General features: G+C 44.9%; 2 protein-coding genes across 6 annotated transcripts in view; both read left to right on the top strand.

The window, feature by feature from the left end:
• Positions 1–423: 423 nt before the first annotated feature.
• Positions 424–18753, top strand: part of RBBP5 (RB binding protein 5, histone lysine methyltransferase complex subunit) — a 38320-nt gene continuing 19990 nt past the window's right edge. The window contains exons 1-14 of one of the 5 annotated variants that reach the window (XM_075776178.1): positions 424–645; positions 811–836; positions 960–1132; positions 1540–1680; positions 2155–2317; positions 2773–2882; positions 3064–3183; positions 3394–3547; positions 3658–3729; positions 4295–4412; positions 5195–5264; positions 5383–5612; positions 5930–6124; positions 9406–11243. In XM_075776178.1, coding sequence (XP_075632293.1) covers positions 627–645; positions 811–836; positions 960–1132; positions 1540–1680; positions 2155–2317; positions 2773–2882; positions 3064–3183; positions 3394–3547; positions 3658–3729; positions 4295–4412; positions 5195–5264; positions 5383–5612; positions 5930–6124; positions 9406–9434 — 1620 coding nt within the window. In that variant the 5' untranslated portion in view covers positions 424–626 and the 3' untranslated portion in view covers positions 9435–11243. Of the gene's footprint in view, positions 646–810; positions 837–959; positions 1133–1539; positions 1681–2154; positions 2318–2772; positions 2883–3063; positions 3184–3393; positions 3548–3657; positions 3730–4294; positions 4413–5194; positions 5265–5382; positions 5613–5929; positions 6125–9405; positions 11244–18753 lie in introns of those variants that run through there. The other 4 variants (XM_075776179.1, XM_075776180.1, XM_075776182.1 and 1 more) reach the window with 4 other exon arrangements.
• TMEM81 (transmembrane protein 81) lies at positions 12704–13664 on the top strand. The gene has a single exon (XM_010298179.2). It carries the CDS (start codon positions 12842–12844, stop codon positions 13631–13633), a length of 792 nt encoding a protein of 263 aa, XP_010296481.1. The 5' UTR covers positions 12704–12841; the 3' UTR covers positions 13634–13664.

An 18753-nucleotide genomic window follows, 5' to 3' on the forward strand; every position in this document is an offset into this window, starting at 1 on the left:
TGCTTCAACCCCCTCGGGGCTTAAAAATAAAGTAGCGCTAACTGTCCTCACGGGGCTTGGCGGGCCGCGGGCAGCCCCGGGGTGGGTCACGGCCTCGTAGGAAAAACGGAACGAGCTTTACCGAGCGCGTACGCGAACGTGCGGTAACCGGAACGATCGAGCCAAACCGTCGTATTTGTGACTTTGCACCCGACCCGCGCGGTACTAACTCGGTGTGCTGGCAGGGACGCGGTGCGGGTTCAGCCCTCGCCTACCGGGCGCCGTACGCTGAAGCCGCCGCGAACGGGCCGGTCCCCGGTAGTGGTGCCGCCGGAACCTCGGGCGTGCGGCCGCGGGGCCCGGCCGGAACCCTCCGTGCGCAGGCGCCGGGCTGTCCGTCGCGCTGCCTGAGTCCCGCCGCGCTCCCGAGCCCCGCCGCCGCGCGGGAAGGGGACGGCGCTGGGCCCGGCCACCGCGGGTCGGGTCGGGCAGGGCCGAGGCGGGCTGTGAGGCGCCGGTGGGTGGCGGGGCCGGTGGTGGAGAGGAGCGGGAATTCGTCAGGCGAACGCCGGCGCGGCGCAGCGTAGGCCCCCCCCTCAGCGGGGTCCTTCGGCGACGGGGACGGAGGGAGCGGGACGGCGGCCGCGATGAACCTGGAGCTGCTCGGTGGGTCCGGGGGGCCGGGCCGGGGCTGGGGGCGGCCGGGGCGGGCCGGGGGCCGTCTGCTGTAGGCGGGTATCGATCCGCCGTTCCGCCGGCGGGGAGCGGGGGCGGGCCGCGGGGGGCGCCGGACGCGCCTCACTTAAGCTCCGTCTTTGCTTTTCGTTGCAGAGTCCTTCGGCCAGAACTACCCCGAGGTAAACGTCCTCCCCGCCCCGCGGGGCTGCCCCCCGTCCCACCGGCTGCTGCCAGCGCTTCGGCGGCCGGGCGGGGCGGCGGTGTCGGCCTGACCGCCCCCCTCCGGTGCCCTCTCCCCGCAGGAGGCGGATGGCACGCTGGACTGCATCAGCATGGCCCTCACCTGCACCTTCAACCGCTGGGGCACGCTGCTCGCCGTGGGCTGCAACGACGGGCGTATCGTCATCTGGGATTTCCTCACCAGGGGCATCGCCAAAATCATAAGCGCCCACATTCACCCCGTCTGCTCGTTATGGTGAGACGCGGCTCGGGTTTTAATTGGAACGAGCCGGTCCCGTGTTTAGTTGGAACTGAGCTGGGAGCCTGTGTGTCAGCTACGAAAGGCTGTTTCTCGGGTTTGTTAGAATTTGTCCGTTCCTGGGTTTGCTGAGCATCAGGTGCTCTGACGCCCTGACGGCTCTTCACCCGGCTGTGTCGGCGCTGAAATGCCGGCCCGTTGCATCGGTCATGCTTTAGGATACTTTCCTTTAAGAGAGTTTAGAAATGTGTTACGCCTGTTGAGCTTTCGCATGTTAAGTTATTTTTCACGCTAACAGATTTGTTTCTGAGTCTGGTAATTTGGTCTGATAGTTTTAAACTGTGGGTGTATGTTCCGTGAGTTTAAGGAGTAACTTTTACTTGAACTGCCTCTTGTTACTGTAGCTGGAGTCGAGATGGTCACAAACTGGTGAGTGCTTCGACCGATAACATTGTGTCGCAGTGGGATGTGCTCTCTGGAGACTGCGACCAGAGATTTCGATTTCCTTCGCCTATCTTGAAAGTTCAGTACCACCCTCGAGACCAGTAAGTCCTGTGAAAAAAGAGTTGAATGCTCTTATTTTGGTAGAACTAATGATTATTAAAATGTTTTTATTGTAGTTTGGAAAGTGTTTTTTTTTAAACCTAGCAGATGCCATCACCGTATCTTCTTTTTGTGATCAGAACCCTAACTGGATTTGTTGTGGCTCTTTTTATTACAAAAATATCAGGAAGGCAGGAGCGTAAACAAGAGAATAATTCTGAGAAATGTGTATAGAAATGTTTTGTTGAGTTTGCGAGTTACTGCATAAACTTGGAGAAGTTCCAGAAAAAGGAAATGAGAGTGGACATCAGCTAAATGTCATGTTGTGGTTAAAGTAACAAAGACAAAATAAGATAATAACAAGACAGAAGTATTCTGTATTTCTTGATATAGGTTAAGATTTTTTTCTTACTTCTAAATGTGGAAACTTCTTTTCCGGAGAAGAAACTACTAACTCTTCTTTTTCTGCTTTCCAGAAACAGAGTTTTGGTTTGTCCCATGAAGTCGGCGCCGGTGATGCTAACGCTGTCGGACTCCAAGCACGTTGTCCTACCTGTGGATGATGATTCTGATCTCAACGTTGTGGCCTCCTTTGACAGGCGAGGGGAATACATTTATACAGGCAATGCCAAGGGGAAGGTGAGACTTCAGCAGGCAGCACTGGATGCAGTACTTCCTGTCTTTATCAAGATGCCGAACGTTTCTGCGTTGCGTTCTTTGTTTTAATACACTGATAAGGCTTCCTGAATGTCTCTTGAATAATTCATATTGCGCCGATACGATCTTCTGAATAAAGCATCGCACTTTATCTTTGAAGATCTCTAGACTATAACGCTTTGTCTGAGTTAGGTCTTTGTGTTGCTGTTGTCTTTGACCATATTTGTTGGATCCTTTTCCAGTGTAAATAAACCAATGTTTATGTCGCAGAACTGCCGCAGAAACTGTAGTAGAAACTACAGTTGCAGAATCCCAACTATTCCTGTGTAGATTGCTGAGGCTTCTGTTGTCAGGGTTAGTAGCTGATGTGAAAGGTACCGAAAGGGGAATGAGTTATAATGAAGATGCTGATTGCCTTCTGTCTCCTTGATCCTCAGATTTTGGTCTTGAAAACAGACACTCAGGATCTTGTTGCTTCCTTCAGAGTGACAACTGGAACTAGCAACACAACAGCTATTAAATCGATTGAATTTGCTCGGAAAGGAAGGTAAGTCACTTCATTTATCAGGTGGTATCCTTTAAGATGAATTGAAAACTATAGGGTAGATTGACAGAGCATGCAACCTGTCTTAAAACCCCCCACAATTTTTTCATGGAACATAACTCCGATTCTTTTTATTTTCTTAGTGGTTTAATGTAATGTATGTGCTGTGCCCTTCTTCCTGCAGCTGCTTTTTAATAAACACAGCTGACCGGATAATCAGGGTGTACGATGGGCGTGAAATTCTAACTTGTGGACGAGACGGGGAGCCTGAACCAATGCAAAAGCTGCAGGATTTAGTGAACAGGTAAGAGACGGCAGAATGGCTGGTCAGCCTTGCTGGAAAAGGTGAGGTTTGAAACCTGTCCGTCGTGATATGATTTGAAGTTTAAATATTATTTGTGGATGGGAGCGTGTGAGATCTCAGTCTGAAGAGCAGCCCTGCTCCACAGTCCTCCCTCCTCCACGTTGTGCTGTTGTTTAACTGTTTGACTTGTGACGTTGTCTTTGCACGCAGGACGCCGTGGAAGAAGTGCTGTTTCTCTGGTGACGGTGAATATATAGTGGCAGGTTCAGCACGACAACATGCCCTGTACATTTGGGAGAAGAGTATTGGAAACCTAGTGAAAATCCTCCATGGGACCAGAGGAGAGCTGCTCTTGGATGTAGCAGTAAGAAAACTGTCTGTTGTTACTATGTTTCTTGTTGTTTTGAAAACCAAGCTTTCTTAATTCCATTTACCAATTAAGCTCCTCTTCTTTTCTCTTTCAAATGAATCTAGTGGCATCCTGTCCGACCGATCATAGCTTCTATTTCAAGTGGTGTTGTGTCAATATGGGCTCAGAATCAAGTGGTAAGCGTTTTAGATCATTTCCTTAAGAGGATTCCCCAGCAGTTCTCCATCCTAGTAGACTGAATTATTGAGTGTTGAAATCCTTTATTAAATCCCAGTTCAACACAGTTTTTAGGTTCAGCTGCCTAACTTGAAATATGTTTGCCATCTTGTTGACTGTGAGGAGGGTACTCATACTTCGATTGTCAAACTAGTTAAGCTTTGTGTTGTCTTAAATATCATCACAGGGACGTTTTACACAGGAGTGGTACAGGAAATCTGTGTGAGCCAAAACTGAAGTGGTTAAACATTAACACACAGCTTTGGGTTTTAGGGGTAATTATGACATACATTGCAATATTTAAGGAGTATTACAATGTCGTATTTTCAGCTTGTGCAGTTCCTAATTTGCCACGTGACTGTGGACCTGAATGAGGCTTGATTTGAATTTTTTTTTTTTTTTTTTTGTGATCCTGTGTGTTGCGTGGGGGATTTTAATGCAGAATGAGATTGTAGTTCCATGAGTCCTCACTACAGCTGCTGTTCCTTTGCATACGGTAAAAATCGTTTTGAATTTGTGGTTTAGGAAAACTGGAGTGCCTTTGCGCCTGACTTCAAAGAGCTGGATGAAAATGTAGAATATGAAGAGAGAGAGTCAGAGTTTGACATTGAAGATGAAGATAAGAGTGAACCAGAACAGACAGGTACTGCGTAAACCGTGTTTCTGTGTACCAAATAGTTCGTAGTCTGACTACATGACCGTAGTAAAAATTAAAACTAGTTGTTAGGGTAGCGTATATGGGCGTTAAATGACAAATCAGGAATGGATAAATGAAGATGTATGGACTAACCCAATCAATATGATTCCTGCCAATGGACATGCGATGTTTTTTTAGAAACGCCTCCCCTCTCCGATATACGTTTACTCAGAAAGCAGCAGCAAAGGACGCGTGTGGGTGTCAGGCTTGCTCTCACCAGCAGCAGTGCTGAATTAGAATCGATAGCAGTGCAGCCTGGCCGCTTGGTGGTGCTAAAAAATCGTGTCCTGTGAAAGGCTGCGGTTAAACCATGGAAAGAAATGAGGATTTTTCCAGCACACCACAGAGCTCTGCTCGTTACCAGGCTTTGCAGCACTTCCCATATTTAGATAATTGTTGTTTAGCAGTTTTTAATATTCAAGTTTAACGTTGTGGGAATAAAGCATTACAATAAATTTCATCTGATTTAGAACTAGTTTAGTGAAAACAAACCATCTAGAAGATTTAAAATCTTTTACTTAGCTTTATTACTGGTGTTTTACTACAATGGGTCTGTATTAGGAGATAGAAAAAAATAAAAACGTGGTGGATTTAAGAGGAAACACTTCAGGTTTGTTTTCTGCTTTAATTCTCACTTCTACTTGCTTAGACATTTAAGAACAGTCCTTTTTAAGTAATTTAGTCTTTTTCTCACTGTCTTTAATTTGTCTTTTTTCCCTGGTTCTCAGGTGCTGATGCTGCAGAAGATGAAGAAGTGGATGTAACTAGTGTAGATCCCATTGCTGCCTTCTGTAGCAGGTGAAGGAATAATTATTTTGTTTAAAGTATGAATACAAAATATATCACTAAGATTTCCCATGTAATATGTTGTAATAACTCCTATTTTTAAACGAAAGCAAATTCTTTTCCTTCACAGCGATGAAGAACTGGAGGACTCCAAGGCTCTGCTTTACTTACCCATTGCTCCTGAAGTTGAAGACCCAGAAGAAAACCCCTACGGGCCTCCACCAGATGCGGTTCAGAGTTCTTTAACTGATGAGGGAATAGGCTCTGAGAAGAAGAGGCAGTCCTCCTCTGATGGACCTCAGGCACCAAAGAAGAAGCCCAAAACCACCAACATCGAACTACAAGGAGTACCTAACGATGGTGCGTAGAAGCTGCCATTGCCGTAGTGCCAGTTCTGCCTCTGAGATGGTTTTTCGCTTTGTCTTAGCTTTGTCTGAAGACCAGAAGTTCAGAAGGTTACTCCTTAATTTTCTCCTTCCTTTGAAGTCACATCTTACAACAGTTAGTAGTAGCCACACACTGCAAGTTTGGTGGCATTTTGCAAGCTAGGAATGAGTAAAGGCATCCTGAAACTGTAATTTTTAATGCTGTTTGTATCTCACACCAAGGGGCTGTGTGTGCTGATATAAGGAATCCTAAGGGATAATTCACTTTGGTAACACATTCTCTCTCCGCAGAAGTCCATCCGCTGCTGGGTGTGAAGGGAGATGGTAAATCCAAGAAGAAGCAAGCAGGCAGGCCTAAAGGATCAAAAGGTAAAGACAAAGATTCTCCATTTAAACCGAAACTCTACAAAGGGGACAGAGGTGCTTTACCTCTGGAAGGAGCAGCGAAGGGTAAAGTGCAGGCGGAGCTGGGACAGCCTTTGACAGGTAAGGAACCCAGCGTGAGCGTCGTTGGCTTGCTTGGTGGCCTTGCTTTGTACAGACCCTGACTTAATATAGTCATAGCGTTTTATCGTCCCAAATGGCACTTGCTCACTAAACGTCTAGCTGCTGTCAAGGATAGGCAAAATTTTACTTTTTTTTTTTTTTTTTAAAAGCGTTTTCAATATTTGTAATACAACTGATATCCTTGCCAGTAATAATGTTTGGCTTTGGTGGTTCGATTTTGAGGGGGAAAACTGTAAATAGAGAAGGATTCTGAAGCTGACATTGACATTTTGTGCCATCAATACTTGGCAGAGTGGTGAAGATCAGGAAAGTTCTGTAAGCAGAACTAGGAAATGGAGCATCGATAATGGTCCGTTTGATAAATGAACCCTGAGATAAAATTCAGGAGCCGAATCTTCTATTCCTAGCTATACAGCAGCCTTAGTTCTAGAATTCTAGAAGGTACAGGATAGATTTTGGTGGACTTTTCTCCTTTTTTTTTTTTAAATTTGTTATATTTTGTCGGTTGTGTACTATAACAGGACTGTTGCAGTTGCCTTTGTTAGGGTTCAGACTTAGTTTCAGAGAGACTGTTTCCCATTTGTCTCATTTGCTACTTCAGCTTCTTATTTGGGAAAAGTTCATTCAGGCGCAGTAAATAAAGCACAGGTTTGAATTAAGTGAGGTGGACTCCATGATTTATTTTTGTTAGATTGTAGTGAAATACTCAGGGTTGATATATAAACAGTTTCAAAGACACAATGTAATTGGTATATCAAATTTTGCATTTCCTTGAACTCAGCAGCTGCTGCTGTGGATTTCAGACTGTACAGTGATTTTATTAATTGATTTAAAAGTGATTTTATTCCCCCCCACCCTTCCTTCCCTCACTGCTGGTCCTATGCTACCCACCTTGCTCATTGTCCTTCCTGCTCAGCTCCTGTTATGTTGCTTGTACTAGTACTGGTAATTGCTATTCGCAGAAAAAGGGAGTGGGATAAAAGAAACTTAGTCTATAAATGGAAAAAACGTATTGGATGTTTTCTGGGCTTCCATTTAATCCTTTCACACTGCACCTTGCAAAATGCAGAAATTAAAGATAGCCAAGAATATCCTTAGACCTTGTTCGTAGCCTGGGAGGTGCTGATTAGCTTCTAGCGTCAGATTTACTGAACAGGGTGATTCTCTTCTGACTTCTCAAGTCATTAGGGGGCATCCAATGTGTTTTAAAGTGTGATAGTAAGGAATTACCTGGATTGTGTGGATCCTCCGGTGTCTTTGCTGGCATCTGTTACACACCCTGACCGCTCTCTTGTGCCGTGCTGGATGGGCAAGACCGGTTTGAAGACCAGACGAGTATAACTGTTAGTTTCATCAGCAGGCTTGTTGATTGCTTTCTTTTATCATGCTGCTAATTAACATGACCATATGCAAAAGGATATAAATGAGAAAGGATCATGTACTGGAAAGGTAGCAATGTGGCTTCCAAAATGAATTTCAGTCATTATTTGCTTTAAACAAACCAGTGCTGGCTTTTGACTTTTCCATGTTTAAGTAGCTGTGTAAGCAGTCTGTTTTCAGAGAAGTGGTTTTAATACAAAGTATTTTTGTTCTACTTTTTTAAGGTATGTTTATGTAACTTTATCAACTTGTTTTACTAATTTGCTTGATCTATGTTTGTAGACAGATCTCAGTGTACTTTCTTCTTGCAGCTTGTGATCGCTATTGCATCAGTATGTTCCGAGAGCTGGGAAAATACTCCCATTTCCTCTAACATGTTTCAAGCGAAGCAAGTCTCGATAGACTCCTTTCTTGGTTTTTTACACATCCTTGCAAAGCCATATTTGGGAGGATGTTTGTGTGAGCTTGCTTGTAATGTTCCCATGCCGTGTTATAATATAGTCTGACTTGCTATAAAAGACCTCAGTGGAATTTTACTGGCTACTGCTGCTGAGCTTGGGATGTGCCTACCTGTGCCAGTACGGTTAGCTTCAGTTTTTGGACACTGCAAAACGGGAATTTTATTTTCTTATAAAGAAATGGGTTTAGACCCAAGTTCCCTAGTTACTTTACCCATCTACTGGAGATGGTAGAGCTTTCTAGAATTTACTTGTAGTCTTTGTTGCCTGTAAGCACTTTTAAAGTATTTTTCCATGGTGGTTTTCTTTACCTTGATTGAGCTATATGCAAATAATATTACTATGATGGACTTCTGTCTCTGATTAGGACCTCTTATTGTGCTCCCTCCTGCAGTACCGTTGGCCTAAGAGGATCCGATAGATCCAGGCAGTAAGATCTCAGTAGTCAGTGTTGGAAGGGTCTGTACGAGCCTCGTTAGGAGAAGAACAGATTATCCACTGAAACTGTCGCTTGGATCTTTCCAAACTCACAGTAGTCTTCTAGTCTGTGAAGTTCATGTCTGTCTTCCTTTGTTCTCTTTACGGCTTGCACTTAGAATTCCTGGTTTGGGCAGCCAGTTTTCTCTTGGGGTTGCCAGTGTTCCACCCCGTGCAAATATACACTTCCAAATTCAAACGACCACCTGCCTGGGATCCTGGAGCCTGCCTGCCTTTTTGTGTCTCGTGCATGAAGCTGTTAATTCTGCTAGTTCCTTGTGCTGTTGCTTTCTGAAGTAACTAATCAGTCACTAAAACTGTCACACAAGCATTTCTCTGCTGGAAAATGTTTGTGCTATGCCATAATACAGTGTCTTTCTGCAAGCTGCATGGCTGGGACTTGACTTGGAGCCTGGTGCAAGTGCATCTGTGTCACTGTGCTGTGCAGTCCAGGAGTAAATGTCTTATTCTTAAAGCTGCTGTGTCAAAAACAAATTTCAGTGTAAAGGAACTGAGAAGATTGATCCCTCTTACAGTTTTGGAATAAAATCTTATGGCAATCTGGTTTAACCCAAACTTAGGTGGAACTTGTTGTTTTCAGTTGTGCTTTTGCTCTGAGACTTTGGGATTGATAAATCAAAAAGTTTTACACCAGGTAAGTTTGCTCGCAACTTTGTGGAGAAAAAGCTTAGAGTTCCTTGGCCACCTTGTCCATGCCTGTGCATGTGATCTCAAGTACAAATGCAGAAATACTAGAGATCTTAATTCGTCATAGGCAGTATCTTTTTTATTATATCTCATTCTGAAAAGAATGGCTTTATCTAGAAAATCGTGTTCTCTTTTCATTTTTTTCTGGAAATGCTCCCATATTTGGTGGTATCTGGTTTCTGGTAACATCTGTTTGAGTCTGACTACTTATTTTTCACCTGTCTTTGATCTCTTTAGCAGGTGGTGCAATCTCAGAATTGTTATGAAGACACTCTTCTTTATCTTCCTGTATTCTTTCCTATATTGGCACCATAATGTGGAAAATAGATGAAATAGAGTGGACTGACTAATACAGCAGACTGATTGTTCATGGATTCAGGGAGTGACTTTTGTAAGAAATTAATATGGAAGAGGAAACGGCCTTCATTCCTCCTTAACTGCCTCTTCATCGAACAGTGTAAGATGCTGACTCTCAGGTCATGCGATTTGCAAAGAGACTAACTGGACTGCCTTTGTGTTGACCTATATAACTATTTCTAAAGTGAGCTGGTACCCAACACTCTGCCACTCCACAGCTTCTCAGCCATTGTCTTTTAAATAGCTTTTGTATTGTTCCTGGATTTGAAGAATACCCAAAGTGTGTATTTTTATTCCTGATGCCGTATGACTGTGTATCCTGCAAACTTCCCTTTCTTTGCTGTTAATTTTCATTTCGGTGAGTTGTAAGTCCTTCTATGCCAGCTGCGTTACCTTACCAGCTTTTCTGTTAGCTCAGAGTGATGTCTTCTCTGCTGACGTGCTTAGTGCAACACTGCTGCTGATTATGTGCCAGGTTTGATTTCATCTCAAGTGGATAGAGATCTAATGTGAAGAATCAAGACACCCTCTGAAGTCTGCAAAGGATGAATCTTCATATTGTGAATGTTTTAGACATGAAGGATGACTCTGTTTATGGGAAAAGGAACAAGTGAAAGTAGCTCTAGATAAGATACTCACTTTATATGCTTTCTTCTAGCCTGTGATATGAAAAGCTGTGTTGGCAGTTTCTTTCTGTCCTTGCGAGTGTTTTTATTCTGTCTCTTTCCCGTGAGGTGCCTGACCAGAAACAATTGGTTTCCTCCTTAGCTGGTAGGTACTGGCAGTCAGAGAAAAAACAGAACTAATATTTCCCTGGACTGAAACAGTAGATTTTCAAGATATTTTTTTTTCCCCACTTCTGGATCAAGAATGGAAGAAAGATGAATGCTAACAGCTTATTCCCAGCCATGCTTTAACCGTTTATTCCTTAAAGACGGTTGTAACATTTTCCTTGTGGGAATGGGAAGAGACACATTCTCTATCCAATACCTACAGCCTGACACTTCTCTGTAGTAGAGCAACAGCCTGTTAAAAGACAGTTTTCATTCCTAATGCCCTTGTTTTATAGACATAGTTCCTATGCAATTACTTTCAGTTTTTTCCCCAGATGTAATTATTGAGATTATCACTGCGTATTTAAATCTTCAAAGTATCCTGCGGACATTAGAAACAAGAAGAAGAGTCATAAAGAGATTTATTAATTTGCAGTCAGAAATATGCAGTACTTGCATGAGATATTATAAGCATGGGAAGAGAGGAGACATTTTAAATCAGAAGGTTTTTTAAAAGCGGTATTTTCATTTCCAGCTCTGGTACAGTGGCCTGCTTCTTTTAATGAAATTCATTCCCGTGTGTACAGTATTAGTTTTCGTTGTTCTTTCTGCTTGTAGGATGACTCGCATCTTTCCTGGAACACTGTTATGTCAAATCCACCTGTACGTGGGGTGGCTGAGCCCACAAGCTTTAAAAGATGCACAGGCAATGGTTCTCTGGGTTATTTTAAAGGATATAATTTGCCACAGACTCCAGCCTTCATTTCTGTTAAAACTTCTCTGTACAGTGTATATGTCCTTGGTATATTTTCTTCTATCTTTTATTTTATTTTTTGGTATCTGTAGTTTTGTACAATATTTGTTGGATACTGGCTTGATGGTAGCATATAGCAGTGATGTTAGGTTTTGTGTTTGTAAATAAAGAGGTATGTTTTATTTCCTAAAGTCAATGGGTAAATCTTGGCTTTTCCATACATTCCCAATTGTTTATATTGTACGACGCTTAGGAATCCTGCAACGCAGCTCTGCTGCAAACACAAACATGTTGTGCCTTTACCACAGCTGGTGTGTTGTTTGGTTGGTTGGGTTTTTTTAGTGTGGCATTTGGTTGATGATCTGTTTTCAAGAGGCAGGAGTAAATCTGTAGGCTAATAAAGCCCCGTACACCTGAGTGCAGCCTAGGCACTCTGAGCCAGACGTGCAAAAGAGGAGCTGGACACAAAGCGTGCTGGGCGTAGAGCGCACATCCAGGGAAACTGAATGTGGAAATACATCTACTAGGTCTTCAGAAGTCTTCGCTTTAATAAATGAAGAAGTGTTAGGAAGAGAAATATGGATATTCCTTAGCAGAGCTGTTGAAGAACATGGCAATCCAAATCCTTTCGGCAATCCTTAATTCAGTTGCTGATTATTGAACTGGCTTGACCACAGTTCAATTACTCCATCAAAAATAAGTAACTTTGAATTTTTTAAATTTTTTTTTCATGAAGAACTTTTTCCTAGTGCATTATTCTTTCAGGACACTTGAGCACTAAGTGAATTATTCTGGGTGTACGAGTGGTTTCTGTTTTACAGATGCATCTATTGAATGTGCAGGTTTGGGCTCGAATCGTTCTTCGGAGTCGGTGGCTGCACGTGACACAGAGCACGGGGCTAAGGCTGGCAGCTCCTCGGAGTAGTGCCGTGGGGGCCAGTGCTGGTGAATCCCTCCTGAGTCTGATTGTAGATGTCAAGAGCCTAATACGACACTTTCATGCGGAGTCCTCATCTCGGAGGAGCTTTGGCTTCAGACTTAGGAGAGTTCTTTGTTCTCTCTCGGAAGGTTTGGGGCCACATTCTGACCCGGGCAGCCAGACTGTGACATCGGCACTGCTCCCCTTGGAACGTGGGCTTGCGGAGATGTGAGTGGCTTCACCGAGCCCTGCCTAGATGGATGTCATCAGTGATAAAATACTGTTCGGATTGCCTTTAATATCAGAGCCATCAGACTACCTATAGGCTGAAATGTTGTTTTCATGATCTTGGTAATCTGGGGAGTACTTTAGATTTGGGGATATGCCGACGTAAGACAGAACTGTACAGGTGCTGCATAAGGAATTAGGATTTCCTTATGCTCAAAAGCGTTATTTTAAAGGTTCCAGTAGTGATTACTTATATTCTTTTATAGTTTGGTGGGAAAATTAAACTGGAACAGTACCTCTTTACAGTGGAAATTAATCTAAAATAGTATGTAAGGGAGGACTTTGTCTTTTTTAAATTGTCAAATATATCCAAATTGCTGGAATATAGCGGATTAAAACATCCTGCTGCCCTGTTATGAGAACTGGAATTCACGATTCACAGTCTGACCAATACAGTGATGTGTTGCATCTTTTTTAGCAGTGTTGTACTTCAAGCCTGTCTTGTTGGAGGATTTTTCCTAATGGAAGGTTTAGGTCTTGAAGATGACTTGGTTAGAAGATATACAAAGCACGAGTTTGTTTTTTTTGACTACTGAGTTTGCGTGGTTTTAGAAAGCAGCACGTCTGATTGCTAACCCTGATATGAAGACCTCGGGGAACAGCCACGTCCATGGGATATTATCTTGTGCTTTCTACCTGCCACTGGTAGTTTCCTTTGAAAAAGTTACCTTCCCAGCAGAGCTGAAGTCAGCTGTAGCTAAAATTGCAGTCAACACCACATCCTGCAGCGTCACCTGCGGGCTGGGCTTCAAACTGGAGGAGATGTGCGAGATCACTCCTGCCGGAGAGAGGAGGAATTGTACGTTGCGCAGGACCGACTGCCTGACCAGCTGGGTTTGCGGTTTTCTCCACTTCACCGTCCCTGTGGGCAAACCCTTCCACCTTAGCTGCCTGACCGTGGACGCAGTCGGCTTTGGTAGCCAAGCCTATAGCTATACGTGGAGGCTTGCCCAAGGCCTTATCACCACAAAGGATGTACTGTTCAAACCTTTCAAAAACCCCAATGCCGTCGTCAGGTTTTCCCCTACCAGGGAGTCTGATGCAGGGACTTACCGATGTGATGTGCAGATGGTGAAGACATTCAGAGTCATCAAGAGGGTCTACTTTGGGGTCAGAGTGATCCAAAATGACTTAGTGGATCTGAACTTTCAAAAATCCTTGACTTGGGAACAGAAGTTAGCAGAAAATGAGTTGGAAGGAAACACAGAAAACAGCACCCATGAAGAACTGCAAGAGCAGCAGCACTTTTGGCAAGGAGAATTGTTTTATGAATGCTTGGTAGGACTTGGAAGTGGAGTGACAGGGGGTGTCTTGGTGAGCATGGCTCTCTACTGCTTGCAGAAGACTTTGCGAAGGAAAGCTGCAGAGAAATGAACTGAGATTTAATGCAATCGCTTGTCTCTGTCTCTTTGCCATGGAATACTGCATCAATACTGATAATGTTTGTCTTTTTTTGTCTGGCTGACACAGTTTATTTTTCATAAGCTAGTACAGAACTGTAGCACCAGAGCTTGAGGCTTACTGGAGTAGTGCAGACAGTAGCTCCAGATGGAGCAAGGCCCTTTGCCTCTGCGTTGCGTGAAAGGATGGTCTGGAATGGTCCGGGCAGGAGTTAGGGCACGCTGAGCCACAGAAACTGCCCACTGCTTGCTGCTAACTACCTTGCCATGCTCTTCTAGCTGGCCTTTGTTTTACCTCTAGGTGTTTGGGTTTTTTTGGTTTTTTTTTAGCTGATAACTGATTCCCGTCTTATTTCCTCAAATTTCTTCTGCTTTGCCCAGAACTCTGTGGTGATGTGAGCTGACACAGATCACTGTTTGGTAGGTGGTGTTTCTCCAGCAAGAAGTGCAAAGTAGTAAGAACACTTTCAAGGTGGGCTTGCAAACCAGGTTTCCTGGCTGTCTGGTGTCCTTTCCATCAGATCCAAGCAGTCTGGTCTCAGCAGCTGTGGGGACAAGGGGTGGACCACCACTGCCTGCTTCCTCTGGAGAGATTTATCTCCCTGCACTAGAGCCTGGATAAAGGATCTTCAAGCGATAGCTTGGAGCTTGCCCTGTTTCCTTTGTAGTGTAGAATAGCAAAGCAGGGAGCATTGGGTAGCACAAGCACATCTTCACTTTGAGCGCGGCTGCTTAGGAACATAACTGGGTGTCTTTAATCGTGACTCAGAGCTGAGCTCATTCCTAAAATCTTTAAAAGGGGCAAGGAAGGGAAGAGTTCAGTGGGCTTGCGGATCTTTCATTTTTCCTGGTGATTAATAAGTATAAAACATGCAGCAACTCAGTAGGGAGTATTGTTTCCCCCTTGGTAGCAGAATCCACAGAGGGACTTATTAAGTGCCTTCTCTTTCTACTTTCTGTCTCTTATTTTACAGTAAACAACTATATTTACTAAATCTGTTTCCTCTCTTTTTTTTTTTTTTCTTGTGAACTAAAGTACAGGAATGCATAGCACACCCAGTTCTGGGGAAAATAATGATTCAACTTCAATGTTAAAGATTGAAGCATACTTTTATTTTTTTCTTTCTACCAGAGCAATAACAAAAAAGCTTTAATATAGAAAGAGATGGATATAGAAGGAAATACCTTATTTGAAGAGAATCCTGTATAAAAAAATAAGACTGGAATGTAGTGAGCCAAATCTTCATGTACAGTGAAGTCAGGAATACGCGTATCAAGACAGATACTGTAGACCCTGGGTTGTCAAGCTGTATTTGAGTGGAGAAGCAAGCCTGTCACCAGGCTTGAATTCCCAGTTTGTAGTTCTACTAAGCTCCCTCTTTCTGTGGGGAGACTTTAATGGGCACAGTAACCAGCAGAAGGTTGGAAACATTGGGAGAACCGTTCTGCAGTGATAGAGGATGCTTTCGGGAAGATGCTGGGGGCGACCCTCTGGGAAGGGACAGGAGGGCAGTTACACAGCTGTGACGGACAGCAAGGGACTGTATGTCCTTATTCCATCTGGCGACCTGGTCCCGTGGGTCAGAAGCTCCTGGATGGTGATCCAGTTGTCCAAGATTTTCTTGCTTCTGTTCTTCATCAGTTTCCTCTGACTCAGCTCCACAATACTGAAGTTTCTCCTGTGCTCGCTGCTGGCTTTGTCTTCGCTCAGCTGTTCCCTCTGGCTCTGCAATGCTTTTCTCTGTTTCTGTTCCTTAGCTAGGAGCATGTGCTGTTTTCTCTGAGCCTTATTCCAGTATTTCCCAGTCTTTAGCTCGCTGAGGGCATCCTCATCTGTGGTCAGTCTGCTTCGTTGTTCTGCGATTCTCAAGGCCCTGTCCTTTAGCAGCCAGTTCTTGCGTTGTTTCTTCAAGGACCGCTTGCTCCTTTCGCATGCCAGCCTCCATCTGTTCCTGTTATCCCCTGCTCTGCCCTCTGGGCTTTCACTGCATCGCCTTGGTTTTGCTGACACTCTAGCCGGGTCACTTGGACACTCTGCAGCAGCCTTTTCCCGCAGCAGGCTCCTGGAGCTGTAGTGACGTGCGTGGTCAGGAATCGTAAGCTCTTTTGAGCCGGCAGCGATGCGTAGTGGTGGGCACGCGTCTCTGGTCTGTGCTGATGGCTTGTTCTCGCTGGCTTTGCTTCTGTCCCTGCTCGCTGCACTCTGCTGGCAGAGTTCACCCCTGTGCTGCAGGCCTTTTCTCTTTTGGGGTGCTATTTTCACCAACCCGAAGGCATTTAGGGAGCCACTGGCCCTGTTTGCATTGCTTGCAGCCTCCTGACCCGTGAGGCGTTTTGTGTTCCCTGGAAATGGGTCTGTACTGGCTGCATCTGCTTTCCAGGAGTTCTTGAAATCTTCTGCACTCCTCTGCGCTTATGCCACAGAAACTGGAATCGCTTAATTCATCGTAGGTGGGGAAGTCATCCGTAAGTAGTCCTCTCCATGCAGATGTGCTGGCACAGAGATCTGTTCTGGGACCTTCCTGGCCGCTGGCTGGTTCTGCTCCTGCATCAGGCCCTGAATTCTCAGCTGCCCAAGTGCTGGTGTCAGTAAAGCCCAGGCCACTGTCCCACACGGGATGGGGAAACGCCTGCTTTTCTTCTGTGCCTTTACTGCTTTCACTTTCTGCCTAAAAACAAACACGCACAGGCCGTTAGGTATCTTTGGGGCCATCCTCCCTGGCTGAGCATGAGGCATCTCTCTAAGCATCCTCCAGCCACGTGCAATGGCAGGATTTCTCTCTTGCCTTACGCTCTCCCTGCTGCTGCTATAAACAGCCTGAGACGTGGCCTTACCAAGCTCCTGGAGACACTGGAGAGAGCTGTAGGGATGGAGGAACAGCTGCTGAAACTCAACTCATCTTGATGAACGAGGGCTAATGCCTGCAAGAGAAATACAGTCAGAGCAGGGAACATTGAAGCTGGTTTAGCAGACCTGATGATGTAAGGCTGAGGTGACCAAAAAAGCTTTTCGGAAGGTATGGAGGCAAAATGCGATGGGATACCTTACAGTTCAACTCTTCTTTTCCTGTGGCACAGGATGCAGGAAGTGGGTAATTAAATTCATTATCGCTGTTGCAATCCTGTGGCAGCAAGTAGTCAAAGAAAGCCCTGTGGAGAAACCAAACAGAAACACAAGTTCCTCTCCGGCCCAGCGAGAGGGGCTGGTTCTGTGCTCTGGCATGCTGAGGGTCATATTTTTGTTATTGTCTGAGCAGCCAAACCAAAGAATCAGTGCTAGGCAGGAGCTAGCTCAGCCCATTTTAAGGTTAGTGGATGCAGCTGATTAGAAATCCGGCTTTGAGAGATGTTGGCTGACCTTGTGCTTTGCACCCTCTGCGATTTGCTGCTTTCTAGGAGACATTTCTTTACCTTGGGCAACACGTTATACATACCCATCTAGGCAGAGAGTGAAACCCGATTTGGTGCAGTTCTCTTCCTTGTGGCATTGCTCGTTCCCTGCTCTGAAGTCCGTCTGGGTTGCAGCATCAGATGTGCAGGGAGTCTGGTGGGCAGATTTCTGTCTGTGCAGTTCCAGTGTAATCTGTTCTCCTGTGCTCTGGAGCGTTTGTAGGACCTCCTGTAAACTGGCTCTGGAGATATCTTTTCCATTGACCTGGTTAGAAGGGGAGCAGATTGCAAAATAGTCCATTCATACTTACTGATCTCATGTTTCCTTAATGCAGAATTCCTTCACCTTGAGGTGAACTCCCCTGTCCCCAAAGCTGCTAGCTCTACTACAGAATTAACTGCTCAGAGGCTCAGCAGTATCTCCCCAAGCTGGGGAAAGAGATCCATGCAGGTAGGGCTGTTAATCATTTCCTCATTCTGCTGCAGAGATGGGAGATGAAATCATATCTTTGTATCTCAAGTGTGTTTATAAGATCATCATGGAAAAAAGTTACAGTAAATGCCACGCTTTGCATTGGTTTACTGTTAATCTGGCCTGTTGATGCCAGAGAACCTCATGCAGGTTTCTTTTATCCTAAAACTTATTTCTAATCACCTTGACTAAAACCACAGCGAGCCTCTTCTAAGCAGGGTGAAGCACGTTGCCTCAGCCCTTTGCCCAGATTTAACACCACAGTGAGTGAACTCTGCATACCACAAGCCCTAGATTTCTGTCCCAGGAAACTCTTCTCACCTCCAGGAAATTCTCTGAACAGGGGAACGTCTAGACATATGCTTGGTTTGGGAGCTAATGGTTAAAATCAACAAAGAGAAGCTGCCCCATCTGGAAGAGCCTCTTTGCACTTTGTAATGTAAATGCAGGGCTTGCATCCTGTGGGCAGCTGTGTTTTAGAAATGCAGAAAGATTACATGAGAGGTCCAGGACAATCCATTTTCTCACTGCTTAGCTGGGGAGGTCAAAGTGGGAGCCAAAAGGGTCCTTCATCTTTTTATTGTGTCCTTCCCCCCCACCTTTTTTTTTTTTTTTTTTTGTTCTGAGGGGAGACAGATGCCTGGAGTAGGAAAGATTAATATTTTTTTCTTTAATGCTTATTTTAAGGTGGAGGGCCGTGATGGGCAGTGCAGCTCCAGCTATTAGAAAGGACGGGACTTGGCCTCTTGCTGGCATGGTTGCTGTTTGAAATGGCACTTTCCTCGTATGCTTTTTGAGTTTTACAGCAGTCTGAAGTATGCTGGTGGATGTTTACATTAGCAGGTCTGCTGGGGGTGGAGGGGAAGGAAGGGAGAGCAGTCTGAGCCAGGGGAAAGAAAGGATACGAAAGGGGAATAGGGGAGGTCTGAGGTACAGGACCCTTTGAAACAGCATGCTCTCCCATCCCTACATTTCTTTCTGTCTCTTCCTGTAATCCGCATGTTTTCTTACTCACTGTCCCTGCTCTTCCCAACATAACTGGCTGAATTGCAGAGAAAAAGGCTCTCTTTCTGCTCTGAATTGGTAATATGGTGCCTAAACTTCTTTTTCCCACACTTGGCTGGTTTGCCTGCCTCACCTGGAGGAGAGGATGGCAGGGACTGCAAGCAAACCCTTCCTGCTCCCGGTTCCCAGCTGGAGGCTTTTTGTGGTACAAACTTCTGCTGCTTGCT

The sequence above is a fragment of the Balearica regulorum genome, chromosome 25 (assembly GCF_011004875.1).
Source record: "Balearica regulorum gibbericeps isolate bBalReg1 chromosome 25, bBalReg1.pri, whole genome shotgun sequence".
Taxonomy (NCBI): Eukaryota; Metazoa; Chordata; class Aves; order Gruiformes; family Gruidae; genus Balearica; species Balearica regulorum.